This window comes from Morone saxatilis, unplaced genomic scaffold (assembly GCF_004916995.1).
Source record: "Morone saxatilis isolate NCDOM2014 unplaced genomic scaffold, NCSU_SB_2.0 Contig4, whole genome shotgun sequence".
NCBI classification, from domain to species: domain Eukaryota; kingdom Metazoa; phylum Chordata; class Actinopteri; family Moronidae; genus Morone; species Morone saxatilis.
Window position 1 is genome coordinate 1,902,542 of NW_023339984.1, and position 15,009 is coordinate 1,917,550.

At 38.4% G+C, this 15,009-nt stretch overlaps 1 protein-coding gene across 11 annotated transcripts in view; it reads left to right on the forward strand.

Annotated features, from left to right (window-relative positions):
- LOC118338487 overlaps positions 1 to 15,009 on the forward strand; it is a 197,083-nt gene that overhangs the window by 155,809 nt on the left and 26,265 nt on the right. For 6 of the 11 annotated variants that reach the window (XM_035675792.1, XM_035675787.1, XM_035675786.1 and 3 more), the window contains 14 exons: positions 1,610 to 1,708; positions 2,206 to 2,304; positions 3,221 to 3,418; positions 4,469 to 4,567; positions 4,756 to 4,854; positions 5,386 to 5,484; positions 5,564 to 5,662; positions 6,756 to 6,828; positions 7,501 to 7,560; positions 10,356 to 10,497; positions 11,339 to 11,350; positions 11,873 to 11,960; positions 12,351 to 12,448; positions 13,611 to 13,649. In XM_035675792.1, the coding sequence (XP_035531685.1) occupies positions 1,610 to 1,708; positions 2,206 to 2,304; positions 3,221 to 3,418; positions 4,469 to 4,567; positions 4,756 to 4,854; positions 5,386 to 5,484; positions 5,564 to 5,662; positions 6,756 to 6,828; positions 7,501 to 7,560; positions 10,356 to 10,497; positions 11,339 to 11,350; positions 11,873 to 11,960; positions 12,351 to 12,448; positions 13,611 to 13,649 (1,304 nt within the window). The remainder of the gene's footprint in view (positions 1 to 1,609; positions 1,709 to 2,205; positions 2,305 to 3,220; positions 3,419 to 4,468; positions 4,568 to 4,755; positions 4,855 to 5,385; positions 5,485 to 5,563; positions 5,663 to 6,755; positions 6,829 to 7,500; positions 7,561 to 10,355; positions 10,498 to 11,338; positions 11,351 to 11,872; positions 11,961 to 12,350; positions 12,449 to 13,610; positions 13,650 to 15,009) is intronic. The other 5 variants (XM_035675795.1, XM_035675796.1, XM_035675791.1 and 2 more) reach the window with 4 other exon arrangements.

Genomic DNA, 15,009 nt, shown 5'->3' on the forward strand with positions numbered 1-15,009 from the left:
TCCTTGACCTCTGACCTCAAGATGAGGAATGATAATGGGTTCTATGGGTACCCACAAATCTCCCCTATGCAGACATACCCACTTAATGCTAATATAATGCATTTTGGGGCAAAAACCATGCCGTTTTTTGCATGGGGTATAAATGTGTTAGTCTTGCCTAGTCTATTTGAATATTTCTGCATACTGGGGTCCATAAACAGTGTTGGAATTGCATTAATTATAGTTTTAGAATTAATAGAAAGGTGAGGCACGTACTGAGACAACAAATAGCATCTAATCAGAAGTGCATACTGCTGGAACTGCTAGCCATCAGATGTCAGCATCTGCTAAAAATGTGTATTGTATGGTAATTTATTCCCCACCCAAGTAGAGATGCTGTGGAACGGTGTGGTTGCTACAGCAGTAACAAAAAGGATATAAATCATAAACCGTAGCAGATAAGAGTACACGAGCTACAAACCAACAATTTCTACAACAAAACAACCCAATCTGTTGAAACTAATACTGCAAATGCACAAATCCACTAAAGGACTGATAGTAGCAAACATACAGATGTAGACTACAAGAGCAACTCTGCTATAAGTGCTCATCCCATGGTGGAAGCCTCAGATAAAGAGGTTACATTGTTACTGTATGTGCAGGTCTCTGTCTGTTTGACCCACTTTAGATGAATGATTGATGAGGCTGTAAAGCTGCTGCTTCCCTCTCAATTGTACATGAAGTCTGAATGCAGCCAAGTGATTTATTATCATCACAGTGTTCACTTCGCATCCAGTCCAGGACCCATTAGTCCTTTAGTTTATTCATACTGTAGTAAGGCTGAGACAAAGCGCTTTCGGAGGCATTCGTCAGGGTTCAGTACTTCTCCTCTCTTCCACTATGATGTCTCTCTCCTCTGTCTCTCTCTGGGGAGGAAGGGTGTGGCTGTCGCTATGGAAACCAAATCAGTGAAAGTTGCTGTCATGCAAGTGAAACACTCTCCATCCGTATAAGCATGTTCATACCAGTCCTTATCCTTTGCTTAGAACACTGTCTCAGTATAGGGAAACCCTCTCCTCCATCCCTCTCTTCCATCCCTCTCCTCTCCTTCCTTGTTTTTTTGTCCAATCAACTATTACATCAGATATAATCCACGGTTTGACAAACAAAGGATCGCTCCCTCCATGGGCAGGGCTAGGGCATAAACACACCGGTCATGTGGTTTCTGTCAGTCTAGTTTTTTTCAGAGTAGTTAAAGTGCGCCCCCTGCTGGTTGCATTGTGAAATTTAAAGGGCTCAATTCAATATTTTTGGTTTAAGATTACATAGAATTGCATCAGCACGTCAGCAGGCGGGTTTTATTATCGTTTTATGTTAAGTGGTGGTGAGGATAGCATGTATACATTGATAATATGTATGGATAAATGTGAATGTAAATGGGGAAAATAATAATACAATAAACTGTTCTTGTGAGGGCACTAAACTGAATTTTTACAGTTACTCAAATCATAGAAATCTTTATGTAGAGAACAATAACAGGAAAAAAGGCCATTATTGATGAGGTCTGACTGTATTCACTGTCTTTAAAGACATTTCTCAATATGCATTATCTGCCTGTATCTCTCCACAGAAAGGCTTTACTCCCCTGCATGTTGCTGCCAAGTACGGCAGCCTAGATGTAGCCAAACTTCTGCTGCAGCGCCGCGCTCCACCTGATTCTGCTGGGAAGGTATTCATCCAAAATAAAAAACTTTTTAACTGTATCTTTGTAGTTCTATGAGATGGTGCGTATGATGGTATAAATATGACACAAAGGGAAACTAGTCTCTAAATGTTTTGTTGAACCCTTTTCCTGCATGTAAATATATAAAGTTGTGTTGCTATGTTTCTGTATTGAGGTTAAGTTGCCTGCAAGAGCACCGGTAAGCCTAGTTTGAATCAAATCAGCCGTTCCTTTATTCACATTAACTGAAAATATAAAACAGATAACAGAAGCCTTTTACATCATTTTCTTTGAATATGTTCGTCATAATAAGGAGCCACTCAGTGATCCTTCCAGCTTTTGCTGTCTAATATAACTCTAATTCGTCTTAATCTGCAGTCTTACCCCGTTAACACTTGCTATTAATTGTGTGTGTGTGTGTGTGTGTGTGTGTGTGTGTTAATAGCTGGATGCTGCACTAACTGCTGTTTAACCCATGTGCACTCACCGTCCATCCCTTACAGAACGGCCTCACCCCGCTCCATGTCGCAGCACATTACGATAACCAGAAGGTGGCGCTCCTGCTTTTGGACAAAGGAGCGTCCCCGCACACCATGGCCAAGGTGAGAGTCCACAGAACTTACTCAAACAGGAGGAAATAGTACCTTTCTTAGGGACTATTTTCAGTGGCGGATTTATCCACATTGGGGTGGATCATTGAGTGTTTGGGGCAGCAGGACCGTGTATAAATACAACTACAGTGTGTGTTGATGGTGATGAAGGAACATGTCCTCCAGTGTAACAGTGTGGCTAATTGATTTGTTTTTAATGTTTTAATGTTTTAAATTTATTTTGGACAATAATAGAGCTCTATGGCAGGAAGAGGAAGATATGTAATAGTGATGCGCGGGCCGACCCGTAACCCGCGGGTTACCCGCCGTCGGCCGCGGGTGGGTCGGGTCAAGCAAATGTTCACGTTTATCAGCGGGGCGGTGGGGCGGGTTCATATATCTGCTATTTATTAAGATTTGAATTTGTTGTTGCCTGGTTCTCCACTGCCACTCCAAAAGGGCCCTGTTTTCCAAGCACATTTGTGCAGACGCAAATAAAAAGCCTTATTCACATGACATAATTCAAGGTGTATTGTTAATCAGCCCGCCGGGGCGGGTGGGGGCCGGGTTGTGAAAGTAGATGCGGTTTGTGGCGGATGGAGCGGTGTCCAAATAATTCAAAATGAAATGCGGGACCCGCGAGTTGGAAAAAACCCCGACCTGCGCATCACTAATATGTAAGGCTTTGATACACACAGTACTTCTTAGTAGATATATTTATTGTTGGATTTGCATATGGGATTTGGTGACAGTGAAAATATAGCCAGCCTTATCCTTTAATAATAGTCTAAATGACCTTGTGAAATGTGTACTTTACTCATCTTGAAAGTTTAACCAAAACATTTCGGTATATGAGGGTTGAAGCCGAAATGTCAGCAACAAGCAGTTAACATTCAGTAGTGACACAGTTTCTCTCCCCGTCAATCAGAATGGCTACACTCCGCTCCACATCGCGGCTAAGAAGAACCAGATGGAAATCGCCACGGTGCTGCTGCAGTACGAAGCTGAGACCAACATCCTGACCAAGCAGGGCGTCACGCCGCTCCATCTGGCCGCCCAGGAGGGCCACGCAGAGATGGCTGCCCTGCTCATGAGCAAGGGAGCCCAGATCAACATCCAGACTAAGGTAGTGTAGAAACCTGGGACTCCTCTACGCAACATCACAAGTAGAACCATACAGAACAAGTGTTATGTTGAAGTTTTCATTCATTTTGAGGAACACTGCAATAATTATACCAGTCATATAAGTCCCGCTCATTTTTGCGCTGTACTCCAATAACAGTTGAGCTAGCTAATGTGCATCACTCATCAGCTAGCTAGTTAGCTGGCTAGTTGCTACAGAGCTTTTATCTTTTAACCATCTTCAAAATGTGGTTGCTTTTCAACATAGATAGCTCGCATATAGCATATCTAAGTACAGGAAAGTTGACCGAGGTTCTAAAAGCGTCTGGAATTTAGAGCCACCACACCAAGAATGATAACTATATATATAATATTTGTAACTCAAGTGGATGGTGGAGTACAAACCACAACTACAATGACAAGGCCTGTGGCGAGCGTTCTCTTGACTCCCATCATATTTTTGAACCTATATCCTTCTGGATTTATTTTTATTTATCTGTGCAATGTACAGCAGTAACAGGTCATCAATAATTCTATCCATTTTCCTATTGAGCTGTTATTGTTATAGTTATTGTTCTTCACCTCAACTCAGCTCAAGTTTATTTATATAGCACCTTTCAAACAAACACACAGCCCAAAGTGCTTCACATTGACACAACACATAAAACAAAATAATAAATAAAATTGTGCAAGGCTAAAAATGAATATGAAGAAAACAATAAAATGCTGGTGTGGACGGCCCTTAAAGAAAGGTCAATTGTTCCTTTTGATTGTTGATTAAAGCTACGGTATGTGTGAATACTAAATCAGAAAGTCTACATAACTGATAGAACAATAACATACTGGCTACCATCAGTCCAAATATCTATAGTGACAGAATCCAACAAGTGATGAAATCTTAACCAAACCTGCTGTTTTTAGGGCAAAATCTATCTTCTTTACAATGTTAAATTATCTACATTATCTTATTTAACAAACAAGAATGCACAGAATGTGGTCTGAATGTGGCTGTTATGTGTGAATATAGTAACTGTTCTGTGTGTTCCTCATGCAGAGTGGCCTGACTGCCCTCCATCTGGCAGCCCAGGAGGATAAAGTGGCCGTTGCTGAGATCCTAGCCAGAAACGGAGCAAACCTCGACCAGCAGACCAAAGTATGAACCATCGTATTTATTTCCTTTTCTGCATTTAGCTTTTCTGGTTGTAAGATAATTGTATTAATTCTGTTGAATTTATTACATTATCACAACATTTTACAATGTTTTTACAATGTATTCTTGTATGTAAGTGCTGTATTCTTTGTGTTATTCATGATTCTAACAGATTTGCTGTTGTTTTGCAGTTGGGCTACACCCCGCTAATTGTAGCATGTCACTATGGTAACGCCAAGATGGTCAACTACCTGCTTCAGAATGGAGCCTGTGTCAATGCCAAAACCAAGGTACTGAAACCAAAGTAAATGTTTGCACTCAGATTAGCATAATTAGCATTATTATTAAGTGTACACTTTTTAACATTCATTATTTAATATTTATTCTGTTATTGTATTTCAGTATTATTATTTCTAATGTTAAATATATCTGTACATCACTGTATTGCAGACCAAGACAAAAAACAAATATTCTGTTTCTCATTATAACGAGAGAGATATTTTAATAACATTCTAACAAGATATTTTCATGTTATAATGATTTATTTTTCACACCAAATAATTCTGTTTTTAAAAGAAACTTTTCTTATTTCGTTATATCGAATTTCTCATTCCAACGTATCTCGTCAAAATGGGAAACATCTCTTCCTAATTATAACAATATTTTCTTATTCTTGTATTCAGCCAGATTCTTTGTATTTTATACATGATCCATTTTATATCAGCTGTCTGAATGTTAAGAAACTGTTAGAATAAATCAAACTATGAATAATCAATTTATTAAATGATCGACTTTAATCTACTGGACTCTTTCCTTCCCAGAATGGATACACTCCCCTCCACCAGGCAGCCCAGCAAGGAAACACACACATCATTAACCTACTGCTGCAAAACGGTGCCAAGCCCAACGCTATCACTGTGGTATGTACACACACATACACACACACACACACTATACAAAGACCGACACACATCTCATTCACTGTGCTTTTTCGTCCAGAATGGTAACACGGCTCTAGGTATTGCTCGGAGGCTGGGCTACATCTCTGTGGTGGACACACTGAGGGTTGTCACTGAGGAGATCATCACTACCACAACGGTATGTACCACACGCCTACAACATTTAAGCAACAGCAAATTCAATTCCTTCAAATTTTAAGGTTATGTGATAGACAGCAAGAATCTGTGCTGGAATGGAAATGTGTTCATGTGGAAAACAAATAAATAATGATATCATTAACCATCAAATGACAAGATATTATCTGATAATTTATTGCACTTAGGTTACAAAACAGACAAAACCATTCACCATCACTGTTGTAGAATAAAAGACGGATAAATATGTAAACACTGTGCAAGTGAAAGGTGAAATAACACATTCTTCTGCTTGCAAATACAAAGTGCAATTAATAAACAATAAAATGCACTCTTGCTCAATTAAATCCACTCAGAAATGTTGCTGCTATAGCCTTACTTGTATGACCAGTAGCTTATGGTGGCTAATGTTAGAAAACTTAGCAATTTTTGTCAGGTCATCTTATCATGATGTCTTTAAAGAAACTGACACAAGGGTTGGGGGGAAATAAGTAACATTCCATGTGCCATCATCCTGTTAGCAATCAGAAAACCAGGCTAACTTTAGTTAAAAAGTGAATGTTTTTTTTATAATTAATATTAAGTTTTTTAGAATCATTGTTTCAAACATATTTAATGTGAAGCAGGTCCAAACTACACACTGAAATAAACAGTTTAAGCAGTGGTCATATGTAATATACAGTAGTTAGCAAAAAAATAAAACATTTTGAAGTAATGTATTTTGAAAGAAATGTAGGTGTCGTTTGATTTATATCAGTGCATAAATGGAAGCAACTGAAAGCATCCTGGATCAGATGTGTCTGCCAAACAGTTGGATTCATTATTGATTTCCACAGAACAAACTAGCAACTCATATTTTGAGTTACTTCATTTACAATGACTTTACAGTCTTTACCCCTTATTGCTTGGAGTAAATATTAGAAACACCTTTCTGTAAACTGCAATATAATTCACCACCAGTACAAAATACAGCCTCCTCCTAACCTTTAAGACGGTAGTACTTATTGCAGGACTGTTGGATTAGACTACACTGGTTTCAGCTGAGTGTATGGTGTGAACTTAAGTTTAATGGGATCTGTTTCGTCCCATACTGGCAGACGGTGACAGAGAAACACAAGCTGAACGTGCCAGAGACCATGACGGAGGTGCTGGATGTGTCGGATGAAGAGGGTGAGTTAACATTGTGGCAATGTGGCTCCAGAATGGGAACAGATCTCTCAGTGGTATCCTAAATATGTGTCCAACAACACTGTGGAGATTAACTAGATCAACTGTCCCACAATAAAGTCCTCTTTTGACTTTCAGTTGAGCCCAGTTTAGCTTACTGGTTTGTGTATGTCATCCAACAAGACAGGTTCCCTCCTTACAACAGCTCGTCAGTTAGTTTCCATCACTGATAGTAAGGAACTTTTACACGTCTGTAAAATCACCAATGCCTCACTCTGCCTTAAAGCAGCACTAATAAATCATTTTATATTAACAGTGACTGTGTAGGCCTGTCAAGATAACTACTTTTGTTGGATGATATATTCTCCCAGGGATAACTGCGAAAATATTGTCATTTTAAGACCATTTTATCATATACAATGATTAAAAAATACTATAACTTTACTTTCCACCCTGAAACCTTTAATTGCATGTCATATTTATAGCAGGAACATTTTCACTGTGTGAATATCTGCTATTGGCATCAGTATCAGACTTCAAAAAACCCCATCAGTTTCATCCATGTTCTATTTTAAGCCCAAAGTGTGTTTCTGTCTCACTTTGGAGAGTTCAGAGGTCTTTTCTGCCATCAGTAGATTTTAGGAGGTAGTGAGTGATTGTGCTGTCAACCCACAGCACTGAGAAGCATTGATGATGATGATGATGATGACATGTCGGACGACCCCATGGATGAAGGTATTCAGCACGGTGCTTTGTGTGAGGACTTGCTGTACTGATTGTACCAGGAGTGGAGTATTGTGCTATGCATGGTGAATGAGCCTGTAGCAGATGCTACAATACTAACTGTAATATTACATTTGGATATCAGTGACGCAGAGAAAGAGAGGTTGAATTGAGCAAAAAATATTTCCCTCATGAAGTAGAACATTTAGTTTTGCTCAAAGCATCAATACACATAATGTCCTAAAGTACATTTAAAGAAATAGTTTTGAGAAATTGACTTATTTGCTTTCTTTCTGAATTCAAGCTGAAATGAGCAACAACAGTCTCATGCCAGTGCGTTAAATTGGGGTTTTAAGCTAGCTAGCATAATGCAAGGGCAAACAGCTAGCGTGACTCCAAAATTAAAAAGTACACCTACTAAAACATGTAAAGCTAACTAATTAACATGTTGTATCTTGTTGTACTTCAAACAGAAATGTAAAAAATTAACTAAAAAGAATGTGTGGTTTTAAGGGGAGTTATGTAAAGAGAGCCAGGCTAGGCTGTTTTAGCTTGACTGAATGTTGTTTTGCTAGTGGATATTTTCTGAGAATGTTTATTCTCCGGAGAAGTCGGAGAAATTCACATTTAAGACACAAATAGTAAAATGAAGCCACGTTTTTTTCTTTGCCCACAGTGTTGTCACTTGAAAGCTTATTTCCAACCCCACGATGATGCAACTTAATCTGCAAGTGTTAGCATTAGCATTACAAGTCATTAGATTTGATAGCCCAGAGATGTTTTTTGTGTAGTTGAGGGCCACTTTGGAATCAGAGTGGGTATTTTAAAGGTATTATTTATGGGGTTTTTATCTAATTTTAAATACAACAGTGACCTACATTAAAGAGAAAAGAGAAGGAGTAAGGAAACTCAGTCAATTAAAATGTGCTTTATCTCCTTACACTCTCCTTCTCCAGGTAGCCAGTATACTAATTGCACCAGAGCATCTCTGTCTAACTACAGTATGTTTTTTCCATTATTATGCTGGTGTAGCATAATGCTTTCAGCCAGACCTGGGCCAAAGTACAGCTACTGCTCCTGCATTTACCACAATACCACATGGCTGCAGCCTGGCACACTGCACTCTCAGGCCTGTATCACCTACTGCCCTGAAGGTTAAAACTTGTTTTATATTGAGACATGGTGGATTCTTGCAAATGCCATTAGGGGCACTAGGAGAAAACAGAGGAACCAGATTTTTTCACAGATTATCTGTCTCGTGTACTACAGTCAGGATATAGTAAAAAGTTTCTTTGAAAATGACAAAAAGTTACCTACTGCAGCTTTAATGTACAAACCAAATCTTGACATCTTGATTTTGACAGCAGACATCTTGACTTTTTACAGTAGAAAAAGCACAGGTGTTACTAATAACATTAATAATGGCTCTGTTCTATTGAAGTGTCCCAGCCAGCTATGACAGTGTGACAGTGACCCAGCATGCACAATACCACCACCCTGAAACTAAATGGAATACATTAAATTAGTATTTACACCCTAACCCTGATGAGCAAGATAAAAAGAAATTGAAAATTCCAAAGCCATGTCCAACCCCTCCAGTGTTAAGAGCATCATCATTATGAATTTAATTTGTGTTAGAGAGGAGACACAGAGTCACAAACACAATTAGTAAACTAAAAAGCCCCAAAGGTTCATACTAAATAAAAAATGTCAAGATTCCTTTATTTTTTATAATTCATTTACATCAGAAATTTAACTCATCAGTTAACTTTACACTGTATATATATATATATATGTATATATATATATAATGTTATTTTTTTATATCCCTGTACATATGCACATTACTCTGCACTTTGCACTTCTGGTTAGATGCTTAACTGCATTTCGTTGTCTTAGTACATGTACTTGTGCAATGACAATAAAGTTGAATCTAATCTAATCTAATCTAATCTAAAACTTTATCATCTTTTTTATCATCACATTCTTACACTAACATCTAAAAGTCTGTTACAAGACTTCATTTCAGTTTGAATTTCTCTTCTTTTAACACACATAGGCCTGAAAGTGGAGGTGTTGATGTGCCACACAAGCTCCAGCAGTCCTCTGAATATACTGAAACAGAACATTTTGGCCCAGGTTAACCTGCAGCCGGTAGTGACGCTACCCCCTGCTGTACAGTAGTGGAACAGCAGTAGAGCTTTGTCACTGTGGTGCAGATAACACATGATGATAGAGAATGCTGCCATAACATGCATCTGTCTGGTGTGAGACGACAGAGGGAGGAAGGAATTGTAGATGTTTGAATTTTCATTTTTGAGCACTTTTAAGAACGTTATGTTGATTTAGAGATATTGATTTTTTATTTATTATAATAGCGATTTAAAGTTCATTCTTGACCTTGGAAGCAGTGGTTGCCAAGCAAAAGCTGCTAAATGGTCCTTGTGGTGAGATTGTTGTTGTTGTTGTTGTGACAAGTACTTTTTCCAGGGATAAGAAAGATCTCTGTTCTGAGCTAGTTTCCATAGAAAGCCCTTTACAGAAGATGACCTGATTTCATGTGTTGAATAAATTATGTTTTTATTTTAAAATCTACAAGCCAAAGATAAAACAATATTTCCTCCTACTCTACTTTCATTAATAATAATTGCCTAGTATCGCAAGTATTATTTTATGCTAACATGTTAGCATTGGAGCTACATTTGGATAATTTGATGTCTAGGTTCATATTAATCAATAGTAACTTAATAGCCGTCAAAACTTGGAATGTTCCTTTAATCAGTTCACCTTCTCTCTGCTTTACCAAGGCGATGACACGATGACGGGTGATGGAGGGGAATATCTGAGAGCTGAGGACCTCAGGGAGCTGGGAGACGACTCCCTGCCAGGACAGTATCTGGATGGAATGAACTACCTCCGCTTCAGTCTGGAGGGGGGACGCACAGACAGGTACGGCTAACTCTGTCACATCTTTAACTTCTGGTAGCTAACAAGAAACTGGAATGATTTGATTACAGTTCAACTAACTAAAACTCCCTGGAAGTGAAAACTTTGTTCCTTGTTCTCCATTTACACAGTTTTAAAGCATGGAGTAAAATCAGCTGTTGTTGTTCCTATTTAAACATATAATCCCTTTTATAAAATCTAAAACCCATGTTATGTTTCAGTGTTGAAATGGTTCCCTTTTGCCCCTTTTCCTGTCTAATGACTAATGTTACTGGTTGAATCCATCAATATATAAAAGATGGACGTTGCATCTCCACTTTCTCCCATTGTACAAAAATGAAGTCGAAATATCTTGCACTACTGATGTCCTGTTCATACGCCTGGCCGACTCAATCGCGAGCAGGGCTCAGAGGATGTAACACCTTTTTTATAGCTTCTATTTATCAAATAGTTAAACAAAAAACATCAAAATACATCAGGGTGATAAGAACTACCTAAAATGAGATAACCCATCTTTGGGGAAACATATTTGACATGTTTTTTGAGTTTGTCCAATCTGTTAACATAGGGGCAGCATGCTTTATGACTTATACTGCAGTCAGCCACCAGAGGGCGATAGAGATGTTTTGTCTTCACTTTTAGAAAGCTGTCATGTCATCCATCTTTTATATGTTGATGGTTGAATCAGACTTCATCATGAATCTCTGTGTGTATCTATGACACGTCTCCTGTTGAGGACAGTAAACTCAACAACTAACCGCCTGTATATGTGTATTTGTGTGTATGTTTTGCAACCTTTCCTGCTCATACTTCATCGTTGGTCTCCCTTGTCATGCCTCCATAGTCGAATGCAAAGGTATGTGCTGACGCTGGCCAAATATGTGGCCTTTTAAATCTTCAGCACTGCTGAAATAACCAGTGTAACAGTCTGGCTCTGACTGGGTATTGAGGACTGATTCCTTTCACCACCTTGGCCCAGACATGACATTTTGTACAGAAATTCATTGTCATCAGGTCAAAACTTTAATTTGTCAAATACTTTGGTTAATGACCAAATACCTGGAAAAACTAAAGACATTCCCATCAACCTCAGCTCAACTTCGTGTTAATTGGCAAATGTTAGCATGCTAACATAATCCCCCAAGATGGCGACCATGTTACACATTACTTAACATCAGCATCAGTGTGAGTATGTTAGCATGCTCATGTTTAGTAAAGTTAGTCTTACTAGACTTGCTAGTGCAACTGTTGAGTGGTTAGCCTTGTTAATTGTATGTTATGTTTGCCTGCTAAGCTAGTAAAATGTAACATGTGTGTGAGACAGTGCTAGCCTATATTTTCTTCCTGTTAAGAACAACTTTCTCCTCCTCTGCTCCAGTTCCGACAGGTCCTTCACACCCACCCACCACAGCTACTACTCCCCTAAACATGAGGGCATGATGGATGAGATGCTCAACTGTCACCAGGTACACTTCATGGTCAGCATAGTCCGGTTGGCTATGACCTTTAGCTATAGCTTTAGCATCACCTGAATGCCTGAGAATCTTCATTCTTTTGGCAAAGAAATCATACAGTCATTATATTCAGTTAGTATTGTTCCATTCAATAATTACTGGTAGTTCTGGGCAGTACCAGATGAATCGGTATACCAGTTCAGCAACCACTGGCATTACTGAAACTGTTCCTATATCTTTATTAGTTTGAATTTCTGTTTTTACCATGCAGTTGTGCACAATAGAAACTGTGTCATGCATTCTGATTCCTTCACATATTGTATCATAATTAGCCAAGAAAATGCTATTTTTGGTCATACTGTCCGGTATATGTCTAATAAGAGGTTCATTGTTTGATTCCAGATTTCTACATTGGCCAGGGAGAATGATTCTTACCGCCTGAGTTGGGGCACAGAGAATTTGGACAATGTGGCTTTATCCTCCAGCCCCATTCACTCTGGGTAGGTACTGTCAGACTGAAGGAAAGAAGTGTTCACAAGGAAACAAATGTTACACTCATACATTGAACACAGGATGAAATGTAGACACAGTCTGAATATACAAACATGCATATTCTTGTAAATTATGAATATTCATGAACAATTAACCCAGTCTTATTAAGGTCCTGATAGCTGAGCTGCTATTGTGTTTCAAGTACTTAATTATATTAAATTATAGCGTTTCTTAATGAGTATTAATTAACTTTCATTTAAAATCAGTGTTTCAATTATCTGTTGTGTAGTGCTCAGGGTGTGCTGGTGGAATGCTTTCTCTTACATGGCAGCTGTTACTGGGAATAGATTTTACCTCTGCAGTACAGCACATGAAGAAATGTAACATATTGTTATTTTGTAGAGAGAAGAAGAAAAGAAAGAAAGTTCTGACCTGTTGTAGTTTGTCACTAATCCTCCCCAGATCCTCCAGTTGTCTTTTAAGCAGCTTAAAGCAGCAAAAAAAATGAAGTAATTAGCGCCATATATATATGTGCTAATTTCCATTGAATTTCCATTACCCCAAAAGTATAAATTTAGTAACAAATCCTACTGGGTCTTCACACTTGGGTCAATGTAGAAGTTCTTCCCAGACCAAAGGCTGCTTGGTGAAGTGTGATTCCTCTTGGAGCATCAGTCAGGGGTTAAAGAAATATATTCAGGAATACACTTATTTGCGAGAATGAGTGTGTGTTTAGTAGGGAGCAGACGTCAGGATGTGGTTAGCCTAGCTTAGCATTAATACTAGAAATAGGTGGCGACAGACAACAAATTATTAATTTAAACACATGTGTGTGAGCAGCTAGCTATTTCCACCTGCTTTCAGTCTTTATGCTAAGCTAGGCTAACTATGTCTTTATTCCAGCTCCATACTATAAATACTGATTTAAATTACCACTACAGCATATAGATGGTATTTATATTAATGTTATGTCAGCGCTTGTTGAATGTGTTTGACCATGGTTAAAAAAATCTATGTAACTGCGCTGTGTCTTCCACAACAAGTTGCCTTATTTTCTTTATTCTGACGCTCTCATGTCTGCCCTGTTTTTTCTCCCTGGGTTCCTCTTTTTTCGAATTGTTTCTGCTTGACTTTTGATTCCTTTTTGTCTGATGTGGTTGTTGTTTTTAGCCATTCCTCTCCGTGCCATGATCATGGAGACCACAGCAGGTGACCTTCTGCACCTTGGTTAAATCGTTTTCCTCCTCATCGTCATCATTCTCTTCCTCCCCCTCACAGTGTGCTCTCCTGGTGGAGAGGTGTATGTGTCACTGTCCTCAACAGACATCGCCTCATATACGTTTGTCTTTGGGTTAACAATGTGTCAGAACATTTGAATCTGACTTAAATTATGTAAATATTATGCCCAAAGTTTCACATTCCGTATCCCAGAGTCTCCACATGGAAAGATCATGTGATACGGCAAATGAAGGATTGTGGATATCTGGGCCGAAAGAGGCGGTGAAAGTTGAGGACATGTTTGTTGATTTCATACAGTGTCTCGTGAATTGTGCATTTCCACTAACATACCCACCAAAATGTTAGCCTGAGGAATATTTTGGAATAAAATAAGTATTATTGTATACCATATACAGGAAAACTCTTAAAGTAAGAAAAATGACATGTTTTTATTTTCTTACTATATTGAAGTAAACCACTGAGGTAGGTTTCAGCAATGGAGGTCAGCAGTCTTTGTCTTCTAACAGTTTACTGGTTCTGTTGCTGAATTCAATAACAAGTGTTTTTATGTCTCTGTGTGTTCTAAAAACTGTGTGTTTGTTTTACTGAAGCCAGGGCAAAAATTACATTAGAACTGGGTATGGTACCAAATTGTAATGTCACCTCATCACAGCCATAATCCCCTTCACTGAGATGTGTGATTCATGTGCATACAGTATTTGCCACTTTGCATGGGTAGCGGGCCCAAAGAGCCTCAAGTTATGAAGTAACAACATTTAATGCAAGTTTAAGATTCATCAGGATGGAGCCATTGATCATTGTGACCATTCAGTGTTGAGAAAATAGACACCAAAATAGCAAAATTGCCCCAGTAGATCACTGTCTGCATAGTCATTCTTATAAAATATGACAAGTGATAGTAAGAATACTGACTTTTTAGTTATAGTACTGTTTAACATTATAGAACCTGTTCATTTACAGTCGTTTTTACATAAAAACTAAATATTGCCTAAAGCACACGTGACATTTTCTAACTATAGAAGTTTTGAAAGAAGAAAACACCACCTTGTTCCTCTTCTTTTTAATTAAAAAGTTGAATTGATTGCTCTGTTAAAGGCCCAGTGTGTAACATTGAGGAGGCTCTATTGTCAGAAATGGAATATAATATTCCATTCATATATAAATATAGGTATGTTTTCATTACTGTATAATCACTTGAAAATAAGAATCATTGTGTTGTCAGACGCCATGCGTTGCCTTAATGACTGGTCTGTAGTTGCGTTACTCTAACATTACATTTTAGCCTTCACTGTTATTCTGTAACTGCACATCTAAGGGCATCACAGACCTG